The sequence below is a fragment of the Dipodomys spectabilis genome, unplaced genomic scaffold, assembly GCF_019054845.1.
Source record: "Dipodomys spectabilis isolate Male_0828 unplaced genomic scaffold, ASM1905484v1 ptg000112l, whole genome shotgun sequence".
In the NCBI taxonomy this organism is placed as follows: Eukaryota; Metazoa; Chordata; class Mammalia; order Rodentia; family Heteromyidae; genus Dipodomys; species Dipodomys spectabilis.
The window spans coordinates 4,680,782-4,705,000 of record NW_024870789.1 but is presented as its reverse complement, the minus strand read 5'-3'; the positions used below and the strand labels follow the sequence as shown (position 1 = coordinate 4,705,000).

General features: G+C 58.0%; 1 protein-coding gene across 2 annotated transcripts in view; it reads left to right on the top strand.

Moving 5' to 3' along the window:
- The window catches only part of Eln (elastin), a 30,481-nt gene extending 8,994 nt beyond the window's left edge, over positions 1 to 21,487 (top strand). The window contains exons 5-36 of one of the 2 annotated variants that reach the window (XM_042688062.1): positions 725 to 751; positions 1,424 to 1,459; positions 1,835 to 1,930; positions 2,125 to 2,247; positions 2,329 to 2,391; positions 3,129 to 3,176; positions 4,222 to 4,293; positions 4,492 to 4,521; positions 5,152 to 5,223; positions 6,241 to 6,279; positions 6,490 to 6,534; positions 6,746 to 6,790; positions 9,660 to 9,715; positions 9,746 to 9,815; positions 10,460 to 10,513; positions 10,825 to 10,995; positions 11,377 to 11,418; positions 11,696 to 11,809; positions 12,308 to 12,367; positions 13,038 to 13,109; positions 13,199 to 13,258; positions 14,322 to 14,429; positions 15,180 to 15,218; positions 16,935 to 16,988; positions 17,065 to 17,124; positions 17,267 to 17,368; positions 17,953 to 17,991; positions 18,104 to 18,157; positions 18,635 to 18,679; positions 18,852 to 18,881; positions 19,385 to 19,435; positions 20,453 to 21,487. In XM_042688062.1, the coding sequence (XP_042543996.1) occupies positions 725 to 751; positions 1,424 to 1,459; positions 1,835 to 1,930; positions 2,125 to 2,247; positions 2,329 to 2,391; positions 3,129 to 3,176; positions 4,222 to 4,293; positions 4,492 to 4,521; positions 5,152 to 5,223; positions 6,241 to 6,279; positions 6,490 to 6,534; positions 6,746 to 6,790; positions 9,660 to 9,715; positions 9,746 to 9,815; positions 10,460 to 10,513; positions 10,825 to 10,995; positions 11,377 to 11,418; positions 11,696 to 11,809; positions 12,308 to 12,367; positions 13,038 to 13,109; positions 13,199 to 13,258; positions 14,322 to 14,429; positions 15,180 to 15,218; positions 16,935 to 16,988; positions 17,065 to 17,124; positions 17,267 to 17,368; positions 17,953 to 17,991; positions 18,104 to 18,157; positions 18,635 to 18,679; positions 18,852 to 18,881; positions 19,385 to 19,435; positions 20,453 to 20,496 (2,021 nt within the window). In that variant the 3' untranslated portion in view covers positions 20,497 to 21,487. Of the gene's footprint in view, positions 1 to 724; positions 752 to 1,423; positions 1,460 to 1,834; positions 1,931 to 2,124; positions 2,248 to 2,328; positions 2,392 to 3,128; positions 3,177 to 4,221; positions 4,294 to 4,491; positions 4,522 to 5,151; positions 5,224 to 6,240; positions 6,280 to 6,489; positions 6,535 to 6,745; positions 6,791 to 9,659; positions 9,816 to 10,459; positions 10,514 to 10,824; positions 10,996 to 11,376; positions 11,419 to 11,695; positions 11,810 to 12,307; positions 12,368 to 13,037; positions 13,110 to 13,198; positions 13,259 to 14,321; positions 14,430 to 15,179; positions 15,219 to 16,934; positions 16,989 to 17,064; positions 17,125 to 17,266; positions 17,369 to 17,952; positions 17,992 to 18,103; positions 18,158 to 18,634; positions 18,680 to 18,851; positions 18,882 to 19,384; positions 19,436 to 20,452 lie in introns of both variants that reach the window. The other variant, XM_042688061.1, reaches the window with a different exon arrangement.
- Positions 21,488 to 24,219: the final 2,732 nt, after the last annotated feature.

The following is a 24,219-nucleotide window of genomic DNA, read 5'->3' as shown; positions in this document are numbered from 1 at the left end:
CCCTGGGCGTGCTCAGACAAGACACGATGGGGCACCCAGGGAGAGCATGGTGTCACGCTCGGGAACAACTAATCCCTTGGCAGTGGAGAGTGGGTGGCCTGGCAGTGGCTTGTCCACGTGGGCGCCCTCCTTCCTCGGCTCGCAGCAGGGGACCCGGCAGCTTGGAGCTAGCAGGAGGCCAGCCTCCCACCCAAAGGACAGCAAGCCAAAACAGGAAGCGGTCCGGGCACCCCCAGGTCCCTGATGGGCCACACATACTGGGGGCTTTCTGCTCACAAACTCTGACTTTAGGATGGTAGGAAACACACAAGCCACGTGGAGATGGAGAAACTGAGGCACGGGGCAGGGAGGCCATTTGCTGGTACACTCAGACTAAGTAGGTGTTGGATCACTTGAGCCTTGGCCTCAGTCCTTCTTTATGTGTTAGCTATTCGTCAGGTTTTTGTCCAGGGTTGGTCTCAGACTGCAATCCTCCTCTCTGTGACTCCTCCAAGCATACATCACTACAACTGGCTTATTGATTGAAGTGGGGTCTTGCTAACCCTCCACCCCCAGACTGGCCTCAAACTAAAATCTTGCTCTTTCTTGCCTCCTGAGTAGCTAGGATTATAGGCATAAGCCACCACTCCTGGCCTGGGTCTAGGCCTCTTTTAACTTCAAAAGAAATGGAGGTGAACTGGTAGGGCTGCGTGCGGTCAGCTCATCCTGTCTTCTTTCTTTCCAGGTGCTGGAGTTGGGGCATTTGGGGCAGGTAAGCCTAGAGGAAAGTGGGTGTTGGCAAGCCACCCTGGGATCAGGGACACCTGGGGGAAAGATGGAGGCCCCTCCCTCGCCCAGCTACCCCTCCTGGCCTTCCCACTGATCGCATCTTCCCCTTGAAGCTCTGGTGTAGAAGGGAGGGACGAGTGCACTCACTGTCCGAGGCTGACTTTGAGGGCAGCAGCTGACAGAGCCCTGAGGGGTAGGGGGGCCCCTGGGAAGTTCCCCAGCCTCACCCGTCCCTGAGAGATGCAGGCCCCCAGGGGAGACGCGTGGGCAGGAGGTGCACTGGCCCCAGCGGTCAGCAGCCCAGTGCTGAGGGTCCCCGGCCCTGGGACTCTGCACCCCGCAGCCGGAGCTGTCTCCTCCAGAACACAGTCCCCCAGAACTAGAAAACAACCCATCATGTCCGGGACGCCCACTGGCCTGACTCTCCACCAGTGGAATGTCACCTGTGGGGCTGGGGGAGCCAGGGTGCCCGGATGTGGCACCTAGAGAAGCAGCTGGGTCCATTTAGCTTTTCGGTCTCATCTGGACACGAGGCCCAGACAGACATAGGGGGACAGAAGAGGCCCCCTGCAAGGAAGCCAGGGAGACCCTGTGAACCCCTTCCCTGTGTGGGCTTGGGTGGGAGCCCCCTACCCATCCTTACCTCTTCCCACAGGTCCTGGAGGGCTTGCTGGCGGAGGCCCTGGGGCAGGTGAGTGAAGGCCCCCGACAGGATGCCCACCCCCAGCCCAGTGCCGGCGCCTGGCATCAAGGGCAGTCAGGACAGAGCATGCCCAGCCTGGGCACCCGGTGGCTTGGTAGCACCTGTCTAAGTAGCTCCCAAGGGGTCCCCTGAGGGCTTTGGGCATGGTGAAGACCTGCAGATGAGGGCTAAGTAGAAGGTCCCAGCCAGTGGCATACAGAGGCATCTTGGCGGGGGGCGCTGGGTCAGGCTCCACACAGCTGCCCAGCATCTGGCTCCAAGACAGAACCGGGTCGTGGGAGTTTCCCCTGTGCTTCCTGGGTGGGGGTGGGATGCAGCAGACAGGGCAGTATGTGACCCCACCCCCTCCCCCCCTCTCCCCAGGCCTGGGGGCTTTTCCTGGAGGTGCCTACCCTGGGGCGCTGGTGCCCGGTGGGGCAGCCGGAGCTGCAGCAGCTTATAAAGCGGCTGCCAAGGCGGGTGAGTGGCATGGCCTGGGCCTCATCCTTCTCCAGGTCTGGGAAGGGGTGGACAGGTCTGCATTTCCAGCCCAGCAGGGCTGAAGGAGGCAGCTACTGTGCCTGGCTCCAAATGGACTGGTGGCAGGGTGGTGGTGGGGGCCCCCAGGGCAGTGTAGGCCCCCAAATGTCACCTCTGGCTCTTGGGCCCTGCAGGTGCCGGGCTTGGAGGTGTTGGTGGAGTTGGTGGCCTTGGTGGCGTCGGCGGCATCGGTGGTGTTGGCGGTGTTGGTGGCATTGGTGGCCTTGGTGGAGTCGGTGGCTTAGGGGTGTCTACAGGTAAGATGGCTAGAGCAGGGTTCCTTTGGTGAAGCCCCCAGGACACCCCCAACCAAGTCTAATGCACCCCTTTCCACACAGGTGTGGCGGTGCCACAGGCTGGAGTGGGAGTCGGAGCTGGAGGAAAGCCGGGGAAAGTACCGGGTCAGTGCGGATACTTGGGGGGCTGGAGGGCAGAGGTCAAGGAGGACCAGAGCATCTCCTCCATGGCCAGGGGAGGAAGGGCAGGACCTGACTGTCTCAGAGGGGTGGGGCATGGCCTCTTGGGGGTGGGGCCTGATCACATGGGGCATGGCCTGACTGCCATAGGGCAGGTCTGACCATCAGGGGAGGGGCCTGGCTGTTGTGGGCAGGGCCTGGCTGTCATAAGGCAGGGCCTGACATGGGGCAGGGCTGACTATCTCCAGTATGAGGATGAGGCTGCCTGCCTTCCAGGCCCTAAGATCAGAGACCTCAGAGACCAGCTTTATGGCATGGTGACTCAGCATGAAGAGAGTAAGAGCCTGAGGGCTGAGGAGTTGGTCCTGGCAGAGCTGGGGTGAGCCTGACACCCCATCTGGAGCTCATTGAGCTGCTCCGGCTCTGTAGGAAGTGACTTCAGGTTAGACAAAGGCTGCCTGAGTCCACAGCAGGGGAAAACATCTGGAAGCTGTTAGCCAGGGAGAGGTGGGCTGGCCGGGAAATAGGCTCCAGGAGACGAGATAAACCAGCACGGAAAACAGTTGGCAGATGACTTCCTCATGGGAGCAGGGCCAAGGCCACCCCGGTCTATGTGTCCCCTGCAGCCCCGTGGGCATGCTGGCCCCTGAGGCCAGGTGGATGGAGGGGCTAGGTGGACTGGGGGCGGGGCTGAGCTCACGCCCCTCCTCCTTTTGTTACAGGTGTGGGCCTCCCAGGTGTGTACCCAGGTGGAGTGCTGCCAGGCACAGGTGAGGACCAGAAGGGAAAGGGAGGGGGGACTTGTAGGAAGAAGGCCAGCCTCCCAGCCTCCCTGGCTTCCTCCTCAGCCCCATGCAAGAGCCACCAGAGACCGTGGTCCTGGCCCACAGCCATTCTGAGCTCTAACTAATGACTCTCGGTCCCTGTCAGTGGAGGGAGGCTCCCCAGCCCCACCCAAATCCTGACCCCAGGCCTGCGCCCTCCCCTCATCATGGCCTAAATCAGGCCTCCCCCTCCCCCAACACACAAGCCCAGTCCCCCAGAGTGGGCAGCTGTTTCCCAAAGCCATGAGTCACCAGGGGCCCCACCCAGCCAGCCTGCCCCACAGGGGACCCTAACAGCTCTCTACTCCCTTCCCTGCCAGGGTCTGCCACCCCACCCAACCTGAAATCCCCCAGACTTGGGCCTCTCTGTGAGATTTGCTGGCAGAGTGGCCGCCTCTCCTTCTCCCTGTTCTGAGGCCCACTGCACCTCGCCATACTGGCTATAGGTGGACTTACCATCAACCCCAGTTTAGGAATGAGGGCTACTGAGGATGAGCTCACCCACAGGCAAATAAAATTAAAATGTGGAATCTGGAAAGCCAGTTGCCTGTGGCTCACATCTGTAATCTTAGCTACTCAGGAGGCTGAGATCTGAGGATCAAGGTTCAAAGCCAGCCTGGGCCAGCAAAGTTCTTGAGACTCTTATCTCCAATGAACCACCAGAAAGCCAGAAGGGGTGCTGTGGCTCACTGGTGTAAGAGAGCGCCAGCCTTGAGCTTAAGGCTCTGAGTTCAAGTCCCAGTACTGGCAAAAATAAGCAGAACTTGGGCTAAGGACAGCACAGTGGCAAAGCCTCTGCACTATGTGCTTATAGCCCTTATTCCATCCATAGCATAATTAAAACAGAAACTAGGATTTTCCTGATTTGGGGTCACAAATCCTTTCTCTCCCCGCCCCCGGGCCGCACTGGGGCTGATGGGCATGAGTGAGGGGACCTGAGACAGGTACCAAGGATCATTGCCAAGCAGACAGGTATCCCTTTGTCCCTCAGGAACTCGGTTCCCTGGTGTGGGGGTGCTCCCTGGGGTTCCCACCGGTACAGGAGTCAAGGCCAAGACCCCAGGTAAGCATGCAACTGGGGAGTGGGGGGGAGGTGGACCGTCCTCAGGGCTGTGCTGAGGGTAGCGTACGTGGATGCCCAGCTTGTGAAGAGCCCTCTGGTGGGCCCTTCTCATGCCCGGGCCCAGGGAATACAAGGGGACATGGGCTGCCTGTCCATGCACCCTGCCACAGAGGCAGTGACTACTCTTTGTCATTGCAGGTGGAGGTGGCGCTTTTGCTGGAATCCCAGGTGAGGCAAGGCTGGTTCTCCTCTTGTGGGCTGGAGAGGGCATGCCCATGTCCAAGTCAAAGGTCAACCCTGAGAGGGGGTCAGGCACCCGAAATCCCACCCAGGCCTGGCCTTTTCACAAAGTGACATTGGCCCAACCCCTATTCATACAGAGTGTAAAGGAGCCCAAAAGTCCAGCAGTTGTGTGAAGGGTTCTGGGGACTGACTGCAAGCTGAGCAGTTAGCTGGAGGAAGGGGCCCTGGGAGATGTGCTGTTGACCCAGGACAGAGAGGCAGGGGGCACCTTTAGGATGGTTCCAGGAAACAAAAGGGAGCTGTTACATCTGCTCACAAGTGGCGCATCAGAGATCCAGAGAGCAGAGTGACACACGCTGCAATCCCAGCTAGTCAGAGGGCAGAGACAGAAAGAGTGTGGTGAGAGGCCAGCTCAGGCCAGGTTAACTTAAAACCCTATCTGAAAAAGAAACAAAGCATGGAGGCATGGCTTAAGTAGTAGAATGTTTGTCTGACAAGCATGAGGCCCCAAGTTCAAACCCCAGTGCCACAAGGAACTTCAGGTCAAGGGTTTGGAGGGAGGGGATTACTGGCTCAAGTCAGGGGCTTGACTTTTTGCTCTTTCTGTTCCCATAGGAGTTGGACCTTTTGGGGGCCAGCAGCCTGGTGTCCCACTGGGGTACCCCATCAAAGCACCCAAGCTCCCAGGTGAGTCAGAGGGAGGCTTTAGGAGCCTTGGCTTAGCCTGCTTGCCTGGCCCAGAGGGTCTGTCTGTGGTGTGGGGGAGGGGACCCTGGGTCCAGATGCCACCTGGTCCCCAAAGCCTGAGGAGGACACAGGCCTGCACACATCTGTGCATACACACACACACACACACACACACACACACACTCACTCACGTACACAGAGGCCCGCAGCCCTGAGGGAAAGGCGTGCTCACTGGTGGTTAAGAAACACAATGCCAGCCAGACACCAACAGCTCACGCCTGTCAGCCTAGCCACTCAGGAGGCTGAGATCCAGATAATCACAACTGGAGGCCAGCTCAGGCAGAAACATCTGTGAGACTCCATCTCCAATTAACTGGCAAAAAGCTGGGCTGAGGCCTGGCTTAGGTGGTAGAGTGTCAGCTGAGCAAGCAAGCCCAGTGAGCATGAGACCAAATTCAAGCCCTAGTACTGCCCCTCAAAGAAAGAAAAGGAAGGAAGGAAAGGAAGGAAGGTACTGGTGGCTCACACCTGTAATCCTACTACTCAGGAGGCTGAGATCTGAGGATTGCAGTTCAAAGCCAGCCTGGGCAGGAAAATTATGAGACTCTTACCTCCAATGAACCACCAGAAAACTGGAAGTGGTGCTGTGGATCAAAGTGGTAGAGCACTAGCTTTGAGTGAAAAAGCTCACCAACAGCACCCAGGCCCTGAGTCCAAGCCCCACAACTGACAAAAGAAAAGAAAAGGGAGGAAACAGAATGGACCATGCTTACGAAAGACCCTTCCCAGCTCAACCACCCCCATTTCCACCCCTACCTGAGCAGTCAGCTTCCCTGCAAGGTGACAGACAGTATCAGAGCCTAGGCCCAGAGCACAAGCAGGCCTGAATTTGCAGAGGGCCAAATGTCCCATCAGTCCCTGGGGCAGGGCCACCCCCCACCCCCTCCCCAGGGCAGAGTCTCTGCACCTGGCCAGGCTTCGGGGCCTGGGCAGCCCTGAGTCGCCCTCTCTCCTCAGGTGGATATGGACTGCCCTACACAAATGGGAAGCTGTACGGTGAGTGAGAGCCTCCCAGACCTGGGCTCCCAGTTCCTCCCAGCTCCTCCCAGCTCCTCCCAGCTCCAGGGACCTGGAAAGGGAGCCTCAGCCTTGGGCTGCTTTTCCACCCTCCGACCCAGAGGGTCAGGAGCACTCAGGGACCTGTGGGTGGGTTGGGGCAGGGAGGCCCAGTGCCACTGGTGACCCCCAAGCCTCTCCTGTCCACAGGTGCTGGTGGAGCAGGGGGCAAGGCTGGCTACCCAACGGGGACAGGTAAGGAAGGGGTACCCCCGCTTCCAGCCAAACAGGTGCTGGTCACCCCAGAGCTGGGACCTCACCGTCCCACTGTGGAAGCCAGTGCAGGTGGGGCAGCTTTGAGGCCTCTGCCTGCCTAGAAGCCCCCAGCTGTGCCCAGCTGTCAAGGGGTGGGCAGGCCTGGGGCTGGAAACAGGTGGGCTCACCTCCTTCCCCCTTCCCTCCTCAGGGGTTGGTTCCCAGGCAGCTGCCGCAGCTAAAGCAGCCAAGTATGGTGAGTACCTAAGCCTCTGCCAGCCTCCAGCAGCCCCCGCCGCCCCCTCCCGCATCTTGTTGAGGCTGCCTCCCTGCCCAGCTATCATCACCCATCCTTCCCTCAACTCTTCCTTCCCTCCCCATCCCCCCATCCATCCCATCATCCATCCTTCTATCATCCATTCATCATCCTTCCATCATCCATCCATCATCAATCCATCCACCCATCCGCCCATCATCCATCTGTCATCCCATCCATCCATCATTCTTCCTTCCATCCAGCCATCCAGCCAGCCATCATCTTTCCTTCCATCCATCCATCATCCTTCCATCCCTCTGCCATCCTTCCTCCCTCCTCCATTGCTCCCTCTGTCTCTTCCCCATCTGTCCATCCATCCCTCATCCCCCCTTTTCCTCCTCCTCCAATCCCTCCTCTCTCCATCCTTACCTCATCCCTCCCTCCTTTCCTCTGCCCATCCACCTCAAAGACAGGGACAGGTCAGTCAGCTAGACAATAAAAGACAGTATTTCTGCCTGGGGACAATGAAACTCCCAGAGAAATGAACATTGGGTCCAGGCTTTCCAATAGAGCTGAGTGTGTCACATGCTTTAAAAAGGGAAGGAGCAGAGTAGCTGGTGGTGCCAGGTGGTTAAAAGCCGGACCAGTGCTCACACCTGTCATCCTAGCTACGCAGGAGGCTGAGATCTGAGGATCGTGGTTCAGAGCCAGCCCGGGCAGGAAAGTCCATAGACTCTTATCTCCAATAAACCACCAGAAAACTGGAGCTGTCGCTGTGGCTCAAGTGGTAGAGCGCTCGCCTTGAGCTGAAGAGCTTAGTGACAGCGCGCAGGCCCAGAGTTCAAGCCCCACGACTGAAAAAAAAAGGGGGGGATAATTGTAAGTGGCACCTAGACCATTTTTTTTACATATATTCACACATCAATTTACCATACACTATAGAAATGTAACTTGTTCCCCAAGCCCAATGGTGCCCCATATCCTCACCCTATACCCAAGCAGTGGGCAGAGTGGGGGACCTGTGCACCCCCTAGAAAAGCCTATGGACCCCCCAGTCCCTCACCATCCCTCCATGCCCAGCGTCTCTCACGATGGCTGCCATGTGCGAGCTGGAGAGCTGGCAGCCAGGGGTGCCAGAACCTGGAGACCAGACACTTGGATTACAAACTTGGCAAAGTCCTTGGAACATGGGGAAAGGAAACCTGGAACATTCCTTAGGGGCCCCCTGCTGGCCTAGAGAGCAGCCGCAGTACTTTCTCAGTATGTGGCAGTGGAGGGGGTGGGGAGCTGTCTGAGAACACAGCTCCCTTAATGAGCATTTAAAACTTGGGAACCATCAAGGAACTTCAGGGTGGGGGCTACCCAGGCAGACTCAAGTGGACAGGCCAGGGCCTCCTCCCCCCAGGGCTAGCTAAACCACAGCATCTGGGGCACCCCTCTCCCCCCCCACCCCATCCTTCCTCCCTTCTTTCCATCCTTCCTTCCTCTCTGCCTTCCTCACTCTCTTCCTTTTTTCCTTCCTTCCTCCCTCCCTCTCTTCCTTCCTTCCTCACTCCCTGCCTTTTTTCCTTCCATTCTTCCATCCATCCATTCCTCCTTCCTTCCATCCATCCTTCCTTCTTTCCTCCCTCTGTCCCGCCCTTCCTTTCATCCTCCCTCCCATCCATCCATCCTTCGTCCCTCTATCCTTCCCCCTTCTTCTTCCATCCCCCTGCCGGCCTCCAGGGGCCCTGGGAGGAAGCGGGCTCACCCTGTCCGCCCTCTCCCAGCAGGCGCGGGCGGAGCGGGCGCCCTCCCGGGCTTCCCCGGCGTTGGAGCGGGCGGCCTCCCCGGCGGCCTCCCCGGCGGGGCTGGCGCCATCCCCGGGATCGGAGGCCTGGCAGGTAGCGCGGGCGGCAGGTGAGGGCGGAGCGCCGGGGCGGCCGCGGGCGGGGCACGCAGCCCCTCACCCTCAGTGCTCGTCTCTCCAGGGGCGGGGACGCCCGCGGCGGCGGCGGCGGCCAAGGCGGCGGCCAAGGCGGCCAAGTACGGTGAGTGACCCGGGGAGGCCGCGCCCCCAGTACAGACCCTCTCCCCGTCCCCACACCCGCCTCCGTCCACGCCCCCCCCACCACCTCCCACGCCTGGACCCCCGGCCCCGCCCTCCGCGGGCTGGCCACGCCCCTGCGACCTTGCCACGCCCATGCGACCTTGCCACGCCCCCTGCCACTGCGGCCTGGCCACTCCCCCTTCGACCTGGCCCCGCCCCTGTGACCCTGCTCCTGGTCAGCTGCCAGAATTGAGATTTCCTTCAGAAACTGATCACCTACTCAGAAGGCTGAGATGTAAAGATGGGGTTCAAAGCCAGCCCTAGCAGGAAAGTTGAGGAGCCTTTTTTTTCCGTTCGTGGGGCCTGAACTCTGGGCCTGGGCGCTGTCCCTCAGCTCTTCAGCTCAAGGCTAGCACTCTACCACTTGAGCCACAGCACCACTTCCGGCTTTTTCTGCTTATGTGATGCTGAGGAATCAAACCCAGGGCCTCCTGCATGAAAAGCAAGCACTCTACCACTGAGCCACCTTCCCAGCCCTGAAGAGACTTATCTCCAGTGAACCACCAAAAAGCTGCAAGTGTCAAGTGGTGGAGCGCCAGATTTGAGTGAAAAAGTTCAGAGACAGTACTCAGGCCCTAAGGGCGAGCCCCAGGACCAGGACATGTTATCATGTGTACACATGCGTGTGCCACTCAGATGAGCTAGGCTCCTTCAGGAGAGCTGTTAGCCTACCTGCTGTCACCCCAGAACCCCTCCCCCATTACACACACACACACCACCCCCAGAGGCCCCTCAAGGTCCCCACGGCCCAGGACAAGGACAATCCTTTTCCTTCCACAGGAGCTGCTGGAGGCTTGGTGCCTGGCGGACCAGGAGTTAGGGTCCCAGGCGTTGGGATTCCTGGTGTTGGGGTCCCAGGTGTTGGAGTCCCAGGCGTTGGAGTCCCAGGTGTTGGGGTCCCAGGTGTTGGGGTCCCAGGTATTGCAGGTGTACCAGGTAAGCTGGCTCTTCGTGTGTGTGTGTGTTTGTGTGTGTGTGTGTGTGTACCTCCCTCCCTCATGCTACATAAACCTATGTGGTGACCTGCAGAGAGTCTCTAACACCCCCCAGCAATCTTGTCTTTCTCATCTCTGAGCTCCCAACTGAGTATGCGCTCAATCAATGGCGGGTGGAGGCGGGTGGTGGATGGGCAGGTGAGCAGGTGGACATGTGGCGAGCAGGCAAATCGATGCAGGAAGGAGTGAGGACAGGAGGAGGAAATTCAAGATGGCATGGATACAGGGACAGACAGATGGACAGGCAGGTAGAGGCCACACAGTACGGTAGGAGGATGGATGGATGGTGGCTAGATGGGAGATGAGCAGATGGACAGTGAGGGCTGGAGAATGTGAACCGGTGACTGGATTGGTGAATGGATAGATAGGCACACAGGTGCATGAGCTATAGGTGGATGGACAGACTGAGGTCTAAGGACAGACAGACGTGAACAGAGAGATGGGACAATGGATGAATGGATTGAAAAGCTCTATATTGGCTCCGGAGATATAAAGCAGAGGGACCAAGAGGCAGGCGGACAGATGGACATGGGCTGGGCCCCTCCCCTCTGCCTCCTGGCTATGTGTGTCCCCTGGTCTTTCCAGGAGCTGTGTCACCAGCTGCCGCTGCCAAAGCAGCCGCCAAAGCAGCCAAATATGGTGAGTGCTGTCCCCTCTCAGGCCTGGAGTCTGCTTATCCAGGTCTGAGAACATAATCCACTCTCTCAGAGAAGTGGCATGACTTTCCTAGCATCACACAGTAAGGGCCAGGCCCTGGGCCCTGGTGGGACCCCAGGAGTGTTACTTCACGACCCCAGTGTGACCCTTCTGTTGGACCAGAGCCTTCTTTGTGGGGTCCAGGCCCAACTGTGGAGAAGGGTCCCCACAGACTCACCACACAGGGTTCTTCCACTGGTTCAACTGGTTCTCCATTCACTGGTTTTGCCCTCTGGGTTTTGACGCTTCTGTAGGAGCTCGAGCTGGAGTTGGAGTTGGAGGCATTCCTTCTTATGGGCTTGGCACTGGAGGCTTTCCTGGCTATGGTGTTGGACCTGGCATAGGAGGTGTTCCTGGTGTCGGAGGCGTTCCCGGAGTCGGAGGAGTTCCTGGCGTGGGAGGAGTCCCTGGAGCTGGCATTTCTCGTGAGCCTCAATTTGACCTTGGAAACCAGTGGAGGGATAGGAGTTGTACTGGGATTTGAACTCAGGGTCTTGCACTTGCCGGAACAGATGCTCTACTGCTTGAGCCATATTACTCCCAGCCAGTCTGTGCTTCCCTGATTCCCTGGGTTGCCCTCAGGCCAGGATCCTCCTGTCTGTGGCTCCTAAGTGGCTAGAATGACAGGCATAGGCCACAGCCCTCAGCCCTCAGGATGTGAGGAGTACAGACCAGGCTTTAGGGTGCCCAGGGAAGTTGGAGAGAGACCAGGGAAGTGCCTGGGGCTGCTGGGGGTGGGACAGCTGGACTCCCACACCCACTGGGGCCAGGATCCCATAGGCTCTTGCCTTCTTTCTTGCTTGCAGCTGCAGCTCAGGCAGCAGCCGCCGCCAAAGCTGCTAAGTATGGTGAGTACCCACCTTGTGCGTCCCTAGCCCCACGTGCCCCCCCCCCGGCTCCACCCGTCCCAATGCCCTGCCCATCCCCATGCCCTGAGCACCCTCACCAAGTGCCAGGACAATCCGGTCCAGCCCTTTTGTGACCTAAGCCACCTCAACCCTTCTGCTCCTTTCCAGGGCAATTTACCACCCCCAAATAGCAAACTGAAGGTGCCAGCCAGCCCCGCTGTACCTCCCATTATTATACCCCCAAGGGGTGGCCACTCGATGTATGTCTCTCCTCCAGGTCCCGGGGGAGCTGGAGCACTGGGAGGGCTGGTGCCAGGCGCGGTGCCGGGCGCGGTGCCGGGTGCAGTACCAGGCGTGATCCCTGGAGTGCCAGGCGTAGGAGGGGTACCAGGTAAGCAGTGGGGTCCCAGCCAGGAGATAGGACTGGTCTGTCCCCCGACATGGCCCTGGAGACTGACTGCAGTGCTTCACAGATGGGGAAACTGAGTCAAGGGATAAACCAAGGGAGTTCAGTCCCCTCTAGAGCAGTCACCCTGGCCAGCACTGACCCCCAGCCACCCTGTCACCCCTGGGGACCAGCAATTTCTGCCAGCCGCACCCCCACAGCCTTGCACAGTGGTGGCCTGGCCTCCTGGGGCACCTCAGGACCTCACCAGAGGTCAAGGGGTAGAAGTCAGGTGACCATGACATCCAGGGACACCTCTTAGGCCTAAGCCTGAGAGACCATCACCATGTACCTGCCTGTCACCCTCGGGCTCCCAGGGGAGACAAGCAGCAGGAGGGGGGATGGGAAATCAGACCCCCACAGGGCCCAGAGAGGCTGCTTCGCAAAGGATTGTGGGAGGAGTGGGCAAGATGGGGACCCTCGGCCTTCCCCTCCCCCACCTAGGAGTCGGGACCCCAGCTGCTGCCGCTGCTGCCAAAGCTGCTGCCAAAGCTGCCCAGTTCGGTACGTGGCCCCTTCCTCTGAGCTCCCAGCCCATCTGAGACCAGACCATGTTTCTGACTAGAGAAGCAGCTGGAAGGCACTTCAGTCCCGGCCCCCAGCCCCATCCTAAAACCCCTAGGCCCCCAGGCTGGCTTGGGCCCCCCCTTCCTGGTCTTCTTGAGGACTTTCTGCCCACCTTCTCTGTTTGGATCCCCAACAATGCTTCTGTTTCTTGCTCCATGTGAGGGATGCCCCGCAGGCCCAGAGAGACACTTCTTGAGCATGGAACGCCCCAATTTGGAGGCCCGCTGTAGATGGAGGGGTACCTATGAATCTTGGCCTTCTGGTCCCACAGGGAGCAAGATTCTGATCAGAATCTCTAGGACTGATGAAAGCCAGGGAACACCTAACATCAGCTTCCCTGTCCTGGCCAGACATGGTGGCACACACTTGTAATCCCAGCTACTACAGTGGCAGCTCAATCATGGCCGAGCTGAGATTCAAAACCCACATCGGCCCACCTTGCTACCTCCCTCTGTCCCTCTCATGCTCAAGTCTCCGGGGAGGGGGGCCCTCATCCCTCGGGAATTCCTGACTTTACACACCTGGTGCAGGATCGCACCACGGCAGGCCAGGGCTAGGCTGGGAGCCTGGCGCCACACCTAGGGCCCAGTTATTGCTGCTCTTGTAGGTTTGGGACCACGTGTCTCTGTGGATGCTGGGGTTCTTCCTGGTGCTGGTGTGGGCCCTGGGGGTATTGCAGGTGAGCAGTCTGAGAGGGGGGCTCTGGAGGGGTCCCCTAGAGCCTCCATGGGCACCATCCCACTCCTGACCCCCTTTCCCCCCTTCCAGGAGCAGGAGCCTTGGCCGGAGGGAAATCTGCTGCGCAGCTAGCTGCCAAAGCCCAGTACCGTGAGTGCCGAATACATCTCAGTCCTGGCCACCGAACCATGCTGACCTACTGCTGCCCCCAAGCTGGGCCCCCAGAAACACAGGCTCTCAGACCCTTGCCCCCCCAAATCCTCAGGTCCCCCACAGCAACTGGCAGAGGGCTCAGATGCACAGATTCAGTGTGTTCAAGGCTTGGCTCCCAATTGGCCGAGTGATGTCCAGGCCTCCACATAGGACTGTGCCAAGTGCAGCAAGGGCATCACCCGCACCGTGAACAAAGTTGTTGGGAGAATTAACCAGGCTCAGGCGTGGCCAAAGAACAGGAAGTGAGGCAGGAAAGGGAGTGGCCGGCCGCGTAGGCAGCCCCAAGTCCACCTAGAGTGGTCTTGGGGGCCAATCGCAGGTCTGAGGAGAACCATTCTAATGCCGGCTGTGTTGGCACATGCCTATAATCCCTGCTACTCAGAAGGCAGAGGTAGAAAGACCACTCTCCATACCAGCCTGGGCATGAATACAGAACCCTATCTAAAACAATAAGCCAGGCTCTGGTGGCTCACACCTGTAATCCTAGCTACTCAGGAAACTGACATCTGAGCATCTTGTTTTGAAGCCAGTCTGGGCAGGAAAGTCTGTGAGACTCTTATCTCCAGATAAGTGCTGAAAAAGAAGTGGAAGTGTGGCTCAAATGGTAGAACACCAGCCTTGAGCAAAATAGCTTGGACAACACTCAGACCTAAGTTCAAGCCCCAGGACTGGCACAGGAACATTCTTGTGCACGCGTACGCATACACACACACACACACACACACACACACACACACACACACACACATAGAAGTGAAGCTATGGTTCAAGTGTGAAAAAGCTAAAGGATTGCACCCGGGCTCTGAGTTCAAACCCCAGTACCACCAAAACGAAAGATGGTTTTTACACAGCTTGGAGTGTGGGTGCAGGGGCATCTGCGGGGGGGGGGGGGGGGAGGCAAAGCCAGCCCTCTTCTCTGAGGGCCTGGGCCAGCTCACAGGCTAGCCCCTGGGCAGGTGCCCCACCCACCCATGTCACATCCCACTGTCTGCCTCTGTAGGGGCTGCTGCCGCAGGACTTGGCGCTGGGGTACCCGGATTAGGAGCTGGTGCCGGGGTGCCTGGATTGGGAGCTGGCGCTGGTGTTCCTGGGTTTGGGGCAGGAGCAGGTAAGGAAAGTTCTAGGGGCTGGGAAGAAGTCTCCCCCTGCCCAGTTCAGAGGATGGAGAACCCCCTCTTCCCAGTGCCTGCCCCAGGACCCCTCACCACCCACAGATGCGTAGCACATCCCTTGTTGAGTGTCCCCATCTGCAGCAGGCCACACAGCCTGAGGGGGAAGGGCCAGACAAGGCCAGGCTGCCAGATTGCAGAGCAAGGGTGACAAGGCTCCAGACTGGGAAAAGCCTCCCTACCAGCCCACAAACGCGAGTGGCAGTCCCTGGATTTGAGGGGCTTTGATAGGCCAGCCCAGATCTCCTTCAGCATGCTCCATGGCAAAGGGACCCTAGGGACTCATCGGGTTGTCACTGAGCCCTACTCTCCCCAGCTTCAGGCAGGCCATGCTGGGCCCAGAGGGGACAGGATGGATGGGTGGGTGGGTGGGTGGATAGATGGATGGAAGGATGGGAAGAAGAAAGGATGGATAGATGGATGGATGGAAACAAGGAAGAATGGAAGGAAGGATGGAGGGAGGGATGGAGGGATGGATAGATTGATGGATGGATGGATGGATGGATGGATGGGCACACAGTGCAGGCCTCTGGCACCCCCAGAGAAAATTGGTGGTGGTATAGTTAGATACTGGAGCCCTGTTCCATACTGTAAGGCAGCAATGCAGATGGAGAAAGTCAGGGCGGGCTCCCTGGAAAAGGCAGCAGAACCCCAAGCATAGAGCTGACCCCTCCTTCCCTTTTCCCCAGCACCTGGATCTCTGGCAGCAGCTAAAGCAGCCAAATACGGTGAGTGCAACCCTCTGCCACGAGGGTCCTCCACCAACCCTGACCACAGGGAACAGAGGGGCAGAACAGATTAAAAGCCATACCCATAAACCCAGCTTCTCAGATGGTAGAGACAGAAAGCTCATGACTTTGATGTCAGTCTAGTGAAAGCAAGATCTCAAAAATCAAATTTCATGCTGGGCGCTGCCAGTGGCTCACGCCTGTCATCCTAACTACTCAGCAGGCTGAGAGCTAAGAACTGTGGCTCAAATCGGGTCTGGGCAGACAAATCTGAGAGATTCTTATCTCCAATGGACCAGCAAAAAGCTGGAAGTAACCCAAGCGCCGGTAGCTCCTGCCTGTAATCCTAGCTACTCAGGAGGCTGAGATCTGAGGATTACGATTCAAAGCCAGCTTGGGCAGGAAAGTCTGTGAGACTCATCTCCAATTAGCCACCAGAAAACCGGAAGTGGCACTATGGCTCAAGTGGTAGAACGCTTGCCTTGAGCTAAAGACTGGAGGGATATTGCCCAGGCCCAGAGTTCACCCCATGACCAACAAAAAAAAAGCTGGAAGTAGAGCTGTGGCTCAACTGGTAGAGCACTACCCTTGAGTTGGAAAAAGCCAAGCAAGAGCACAAGGCCCTGAGTTCAAACCTCAATACTCTCTCTCTCTCTCTCTCTCTCTCTCTCTCTCTCTCTCTCTCACACACACACACACACACACACACACACACACAATTCTAGTGATAATATGGCTCAAGCAATAAGTTCCTGCCTAGCAAATGTGAGAACCTGGTTTCTAACCCTAGTACTGTGTAAGAGAGAGACAGAGGGAGAGACAGACAGACAGACAGCCAGACAGAGGGGAGAAAGGAGAGGGAGAGAGAGAGAGGGAGGGAGGGAGAAACAGCAATTTTTAGGACCTCTTTATGCAGGGTACCTATGCATTAGTCCCCTTTGTGCCTCCCACAGTGGCATTCCCAAGCCCCCAGCCTGGGGCAGTTCCTTGGCCCGTCTGACCAGAGTTTCCACAGGAGCCAAGACTGCCATTGGCTCCAGGCAAATGGAGGCCTCTGCTTCCTCCCAGCCCATTGGCTGAGCTGAGCTGTCAATATTCCTCATCCAAGTCCCCAGTGCCTGCCTCCCCTCCCGTCATTGAGACTGCACGCGTCTGCCACGGGGCAGCTGGAGGACGTGGCAGCCTGGCCTGCTGTGCCACCTGGCGCTATGGCAGCCTCAGCTTGCCAGACCCAGGAGCTCCCCACTCCTGGCTTCCTGGGAGCCAGGCCAGGGGCCTCTGTCAGGGAGGGACCAACTGGCCCCAGTCTGTCCACTCAGGGCCAACTAGCTTCCACCTGGAAGGAGCCCGTCTTCCACAGGGCCCCAGGACCCCAGACCGCCAAGGCTTCCTTGTGGGTTCCTTACTGGCTGCTTGGGCACCTGCAGCCGGCACCAGAGTAACCATGGGGCCCCATAGCTCCTCAGAGCTGACCATTCCCTTCCCAGTGGGCCTCCAGCCTCCAGCCCCGTCCTCAGCCTCCACCTCCACCTCACGGCCCCCATTTTTTTGCAATGCATAGCCATCGGGCTGAAACACGTGGCTCCCTAGAGTTGGAGCCATCCAAAATCCCATCCAAACCCCTGGCGGGCTGGGAAGAGGGTAGGAGGGGAGGGGAAGGGAAAGCAGGGAGGGAAAGGAAGGGGAGGGGAGGGCTGATTCTTGGCCTCTCTACAGGTGCAGCTGGAGCCGGAGGTCTGGCTGGAGCCGGTGTTCCAGGCGGTGTAGTGGGTGAGTTACACCCCGGATGCACTGGGTTGGGGGAACAAGCCCCTGGCAACCCTGCTGAGCCCCTCTGTGTCTCCAGGAGCTGGACCCGCTGCCCAGGCTGCTGCTGCCAAAGCCGCCGCCAAAGCAGCCCAGTATGGTAAGCACAGCTTGGTTTGGGGGAGACTGAGGCCTGATCCCCACCCTGCCTCTCTGTGCTAGGAGCTCAATCCCCACTTAGGGCTCCTGTGACAGCCAGGGGCCCACCCTGTTACCAGACTAACACATGCTTCTCTCTGCAGGCCTGGGAGCCGGGGGGCTCGGAGTCGGGGGTCTGGGAGTCGGGGGCCTTGGAGCTGGGGGCCTTGGGGCTGGAGCCATCCCAGGTGCTGGCGGCCTTGGAGGTGAGAACTGCTGTGCGATCATGAGTCGTGTGTGATAGACAGACAGACAGACAAGTGCAGGTGGAGCTTCTGCCCCACCCCACCCAGCACAGCCAGTGTCTTATGCTTGCATAAGACACATGTGGTCCCTTTAGGGACATTTATCCTTGGAAGTTTGGGCCCCCTGTCCTCAGGCTATCCCTCCTGCCCTGCCCTGCCCAACACAACCCCCCACCCCCGCGCATGTGGCCTCCAGGGTCCTGTGGGCCCTGCGTTCTCCTCTGGGATCCTGCAGCATTTACAGAGACAGGCATGGTGGTGCACACCTGTAATCCCAGCACTCAGGAGAGCAGGAGAAACAGAGCCCAGAGGGTCACAGTCTAAGCTAGCCCTTAGCAAAAACCCAAAAACATCCCAAGACTCTATGTGAAAAATAACCAAAGTACAAGAGACTGCGGCATGGCTCAAGTGGTGGAGAGCCTTGCTTAGCAAGTGTGAGACTCTCAGTTCAAATCCCTAGTTACACAGGATGAGAGAGAGAGAGAGAGAGAGAGAGATCCTCATATTCTCCTCGCCCTCCAACCTCCACTTGTCCTCCTCTCCAGGTGTGTCTCCAGCAGCCGCTGCTAAGGCAGCTAAATACGGTGAGTGCCCCCTGAATCTCTAGGAGGCTGGAAGCTCATCCCTCAATCCCCCACCCACCCACCCCCTCCCAGGACCCCTGTCTCCATCTGACCCTGTCTGTCCTGTTCCCAGGTGCTGCCGGCCTCGGAGCCGGCCTTGGAGCCGGCAGGCCATTCCCAGGCGGAGGTAGGAGCTCCGATGAAGACCCAGCTCTGCCCAGGCGTGGGCGCCTGTCTGGCTATCAGAGGGCTCCTGGACCCTAAGTCCACTTGAGGAGCCAAAGCTGGGGCAGGGGTGGACAGGGCCCTCAGGACAGGACATGTCAGGGTTGGGGACAGTAACTGCTCAGATCATGGCCATGGGCCACCACACCACCCGGACAAATATAGTCAGGAGAGCGTTTGTGGCCCATCCCCTGGTGGCTCACGCTTGTAATACCAACTACTCAAGAGGCTGAAATCTGAGGATCACAGTTCAAAGCCAGCCTGGGCAAGAAAGTCTGTGAGACTTTATTGAGCCAGCAAAAAGCTGGAAGGGGAGCTGTGGATCAGCACCAGCCTTGAGCTGAGGGGGACATGGGAAGCAGGTGGCCCCAGACATAAAGTCCTGGGTGGCAGTGAGGAAAAGGCACTGGCCTGCCACCAACCCAGATCTCTCCTTCAGGAGTGGCAGCGAGACCTGGCTTCGGACTGTCCCCCATCTACCCAGGTAACCTGGGTGCTCTGCTCCCCACTCTGCCCAGGGGGTGAACCCAAGGCCTCAAACCCTGCAACCTGAGGTCACCCCGGGAGTCAAGCCTGGGTTCCACTGGGCTGCGCCTCAGGGGGAACTTGGGGTCCCCAGTTTTGAGGCCACTCACAGCCACATCTGTGTCCTGCAGGTGGTGGTGCTGGGGGAGTCGGATTCGGTGGTAAGTTTCCCCTAAAAGCCTTCCCATCCCAGGGGCCCAGGACCCTGGGATCCTGGGCACCATGTAGCAGTGGCCACAACCTCTAGTACGGGGTGGTGAGGGAGCCCCCAGGGGAGCCGCAGAAGCTGAGCCTTCAGCCCCAGTATGTGGGGACTCAAGTCACAGAACTAGACAGGGACCTGTGCTCAGCCTGGCCCTGGAGTCCGCTAGGACATGGGTCAGGTCCCTGAGACAGGAAGTGCTTTTGTGAGGGGAGGGGAAAGAAAAGGCCCAGAGCCCTCCAAGGGGTCAGGGGCGGCCTGGGAGGAGTGGGGTTGGATCTCCAGGAGAAGGTTGGTTTAGATGGAAGGACTGCGGGGGGGGGGGGACAGAAGGGGGGAAGGAGGGCAAGGATGGGTGGCTGGTGGACAGGGAGGTACAGGAAACCTGCAGAGACAGAGCAGGCCGGGTGCAGGGAGGGGGAGACAAGCTTGCCCACTCCCCACCCCACCCCTGCCTCACAGGAAAACCCCCGAAACCCTACGGAGGAGCCCTTGGAGCCCTGGGCTACCAAGGTGAGCGAGCACTCAGGGCCAGGAAGAAGCAGGGGACAGGGAGGGCCCGAGAGTCAGGGACAAGCCACTCCAGGGTGCACTTGGACAGTCAGGAGGTTTGGAGCCTGGAGACCTCCTTCCTACTCCATCCTCCTATACCCAGAGCTGCCCCAGGCTGGCCCTGGCCCAGGCCTAGACATCCCAGCCCACATCCCTGAGCTGCTGTCCACACTACCAGCAGGGAGGAGCCTGAGCAGATGGATAGATCTCAGAGGGACAGGAAGGGGAATGCACAAGACACGCAGAACCCCAGATCCCAGGAAGACAGAGGCCACACCTGGCTTAAAGATGCAACAACCTAAGCAGGATGCTGTGGCTCACACCTATAATTCCAGCTCCTAGAGAGGCAGAGACCTGAGGATCATGGTTCAAAGCCAGCCCTGGCAGGAAAGTCCGTGAGACTCTATCTCCAATGAACCACCAAAAAGCCAGACGTGGAGTTGTGGCTCAAGTGGTACAGCACCAACCTTGAGTGAAAGAGTTAAGACAGCACCCAGGGCCTGAGTTCAAGCCTCAGGACTGGCGCACATGAAAAAGATGCAACCTAGTGTCTGGGCGGGACGGGGAATAGATGCCGATCACCCCTCTCAAGGTCCTGCCGTACCCTCCAAAGAAGCCGCAGCTCTACCTCCATGGTTCCTGGGGCTGGGAAGCACACACACACACACACACACACACACAGACACACACACACACACACACACACACACACACACACACACACACACACACAAAACCTCTCCAACCCGACTTATCACCTTCTTGCCAGCAGGTGGCAGTAAGGAGCCATGTCTAGCGCAGGCTCTCCTTCCAGGCTGAGCCCCAAAACAAGATTGCTAATCAGACCCGGGTTCCCCTACCCCTAGGCCCAAGCCAGCGCCTCCGATGGCAGTAGACAGAGCCTGGGGGGAGTGGGAGGAGTGGGGGGAGTAACCCAGAGGGGCCAAACTTGACCTTGACCTCGGTTCCCCAATCTAGGTGGGGCCTGCCTGGGGAAATCCTGTGGCCGGAAGAGGAAGTGAGCCCCCAGGACCCCGACTTCTCGACCTCATCAACGTTGGTGCTACTGCTTGGTGGAGAATGTAAACCCTCTGTGACCCCCCCTCACCCCAGCCCCCACCCCGGGAGGGGACGGCAGGAGCCCCCGCGGGCCCGGAGTGCCCCACCCACAGCCTCCATCGGTGCTACCTGCTGGTGCTTCATGGCTGGTGCTTTACCTTCCCGGGGGAGGGAGAAGGGTAGGGACACCCTGGGGTCCCCCCCACCGCCTGGGGTCCCTCTGAAGATGATGGGGCCTGCCCACCAGGTGCTACCCCTGGCTGTGTCCAGTTGGTACCCCAGTTCCAAAACCTCAACGCTGGATTCGGTCACACCATCCCCCTGTGCCTTGGGGTCCACTAGACCCCTCTCTCCTTACCAATACCTGGCTCCCCACCCTCGATCTAGGGGAATCCATCCACCCATCTGTCCGTCCATCCTTTCTTCCCCCCAGTTGACGGACGGCTCAGTGCCGCTGACTGGCCGGGCAGACCTGCCATCCACCTGGCTTCCTGTCAGCGCAGCCTGTGCCCTGCCCCCACCCCACTCCGCACCCCTATGCTGGCCCAGGTCATGGGGGGAGTGCGGACAGGGGGGGTTTCACACACAAGTACTGTATCCCCAATCCTTCTCCAGGCACTGTGCTACAAGGCGTGTCCCCTCCCGGCCCTCCCACTTCCTGGTGTCTCGCTGTGATCAATAAATATTTTATTTTTTGTCCTGGATATTTGGGGATTAATGTTTGATTGTTGATGTGCTCTTGAGGTTTTATTGTTGTGGTTAGTTGAAGAAGAAAAAGTTGTGTTGTTTTGTTTTGTTTTTTTTTCTAATCTGGGGGAGCTGTATCCTCTGTAGAAAAGCTCATTTTAATCACTTTGGTATAACTCTGAATGGAATACACATTTTTTTTTTTAATAAGAAAAGAGAATTAACTGCTTCTGAACAAACTAATAAATGAAAACCTTTCCAAGGAAATGGCCTCAGGTTTCTTTGTGTTCTGGGTTTCTGCATTTATGGAGGAGTCTGCCAAGGCCACGTGCCCGCTGGCTTCCAGGGTACAGTGGAAAGGGGGTCGCCCACCTGGCCACAGTCCTTGGGCCCAGTGAGAGGTGGCAGCTTGGGCTGCAGAGAAATGTATGCCAACAAATCGGGAAGAATCAAGAGAAAATAAATCAATTTCTACCAACATACAATCTACCAATACTGAATCACAGAGTAATAAAGAACGTGAACAGATTGAATCTGTAATAAAAATCCCAACAAAGCAAAGCTCAGGACCAGATGGCTTTGCTAGAGAATTCTGCCAAACACTTCAAAAGAACCAACACCAACCCTTTACCCCAAGGGACTGCTACAGAACGATCACATCTGCTTTTGTGTGAGTGTGCCAGTCCTGGGGCTTGAACTTAGGGTCTTGGTGCTGTCCTTGAGCTTTTTTTTTTTTTTTTTGGCTCAAGGCTGGCACTCTACCATTTGAGTCACAGATCCACTTCCGGTTTCTTGCTGGTTAATTGGAGATAAGAATCTCAAGGACTTTTCTGCTCGCACTGGCTCGGAACTGGGATCCTCAGACCTCAGCCTCCTGAGTAGCTAGGTGTGAGCCACCAGCTGCAACATCAGCTTTGTTTCTGGACTTCCCAGGGAGAAGCAGGTGTGTGGGTCAGGGCTGCAGGCTGTGGCTAGGTGGCTCCTGGTCAGCAGGGAAGGCCTGTCTTTTCTCACCTGTGGTTCTGTCTGTCTGTCTGTCTAAGCTGGCTATGATCCAGGGCTCCCCACAGGGGCTGACAGGTGGCCATGACATGCACCGGCTGTCTACTCGGCCACTATGTGCAAGCCCTTGTCATCCAGCATGTCATTTAGGTAGTGCCAACTGTATGCTGGACTGTTTCAGGTAGAGCCCTTGTGGGTCTTGGGGTTCTGCCCTACTTGGCACCTGGTATGACCACATGTCCAGATGCAACTTGCTGGGTGGGGGCTGTGACATTCCTATTGTCACCTGCATTCTCTGGGGCAGAGAGGTTCTGGCACTGCACTCTTCTCAGTCAGACCAGTAGTTCCCACCATCACCACACAGGGGCGCTGGCCCTAAGGCTGAGGCTGGATGGGGCCGGGTGCAGCCCCGATTGCCTGTAGAGCCAGGGCACCCCGATCATCATTGCCATCCTGTTGGACCTGCTGGCCATCTTCCTCCCTGCCCTCCTCATCCTATCCTTCCACACGTGGTGAGTGGACAGGTCTGGATCCCCCCAGGCTGTCTGGCCTTGTCCCTCCTCACTGCCACCTGTGGGACAGGTCCCTAAAGGACAGGCAGGGTTAACACTCACCCCCTGGTGGCAGTGTCTGGAATTGCAAGTGGGTGAGTGGCAGACTTAAAAGGATAGATAGATGCTGCTTAGCATTGTCTCCAGGTTTCAGACCCAGTCCATGCTGGGCCTGGCAGAAAGCGGCTAGGTACAGAGCTTTGCAGAGCAAAGAGATGCCTGGCTCCTGGCAGGGCTACGATGGCAGCTCCAGGAAGGAGGTTGGGAGGTGGGGGTGCAGAACAGTGGCTGGCAGCCTGGCAAGAACTGGACTGCATGGGCTGGGAAGGTGGCTCAGTGATAGAGTGCTTGCCTTGCATGCATGAGGCCCTGGGTTCGATTCCTCAGCACCACATAAGCAAAAAGAAAAAAGCCAGAAGTGACACTGTGGCTCAAGTGGTAGAGCGCTAGCCTTGAGCTGAAGAGCTGAGGGACAGCGCCCAGGCCCAGAGTTCAGGCCCCACGACTGGACCCCCACCCCCCAAAAAAAAGAACTGGACTGCAGCTTCTGGCCCATAGAGCTTTGATCAGGGGTCTGTGGGCCAGGCATTGGTGTTCCTCAGGGGGAGAACATAGGAGGATAGCAGTTCCAGGTTTGCTGGGTAAAAGTTCAAGAACCTTTCTGAAAGACTAAAGTAAAAAGGACTGGGAATGTGGGTCAAGTGGAAAAGCCAAGGAGGCAGAGATAAAATGAGGCACCACAGACAAACTATTCTGCTTTTAGTTAATTCACTAACCCAGGAAAGGGGTGAGCAACTTCTTTTGGGGGGGGGGGGTCTGGTCGTGGGGCCTGAACTCTGGGCCTGGGCGCTGTCCCTCAGCTCTTCAGCTCAAGACTAATGCCCTACCACTTGAGCCACAGCGCCACTTCTGGCTTTTTTCTGCTCATGTGGGGCTGAGGAATTGAATCAAGGGCCTCACGCATGCGAGGAAAGCGCTCTCTACCCCTGAGCCACCTTCCCAGCCCAGAAGTGAGCAACTTTAAGAAACAGCAGTTTTAAGTTCCTGTTGTGACAGAATCCTGAGCAGAAAGACGATGTTGTGGGGTACACCTGCGGGGTCAGGGGGGGAGGGCTGTTCCCTGCCCAGGTCTGGCATTCTAGAATTGTCCAGCCTTACCCTGGCATGGGCTGCTCACATCTGTGATCCTAGCTACTTAGGAGGCTGGGATCTGAGGGTGGTGGTTCACAGCCGGTGGAGGCAGGAAAGTCCGTGAGACTCTTACTTCCAATTAATCAGCAAAAGGCCAGACGTGGAGCTGTGGCTCACGTGGTAGAGCACCAGCCTTGAGCAAAAAAGCTCAGGGACAGGGCCCAGAACTGGCAAAAAAAAAAAAAAAATGAGCAGAACGTGAGGCCGGGCCGATGGCCGCCTCAGTGACGGCCTGGGTGACCGCCTTGATGACGG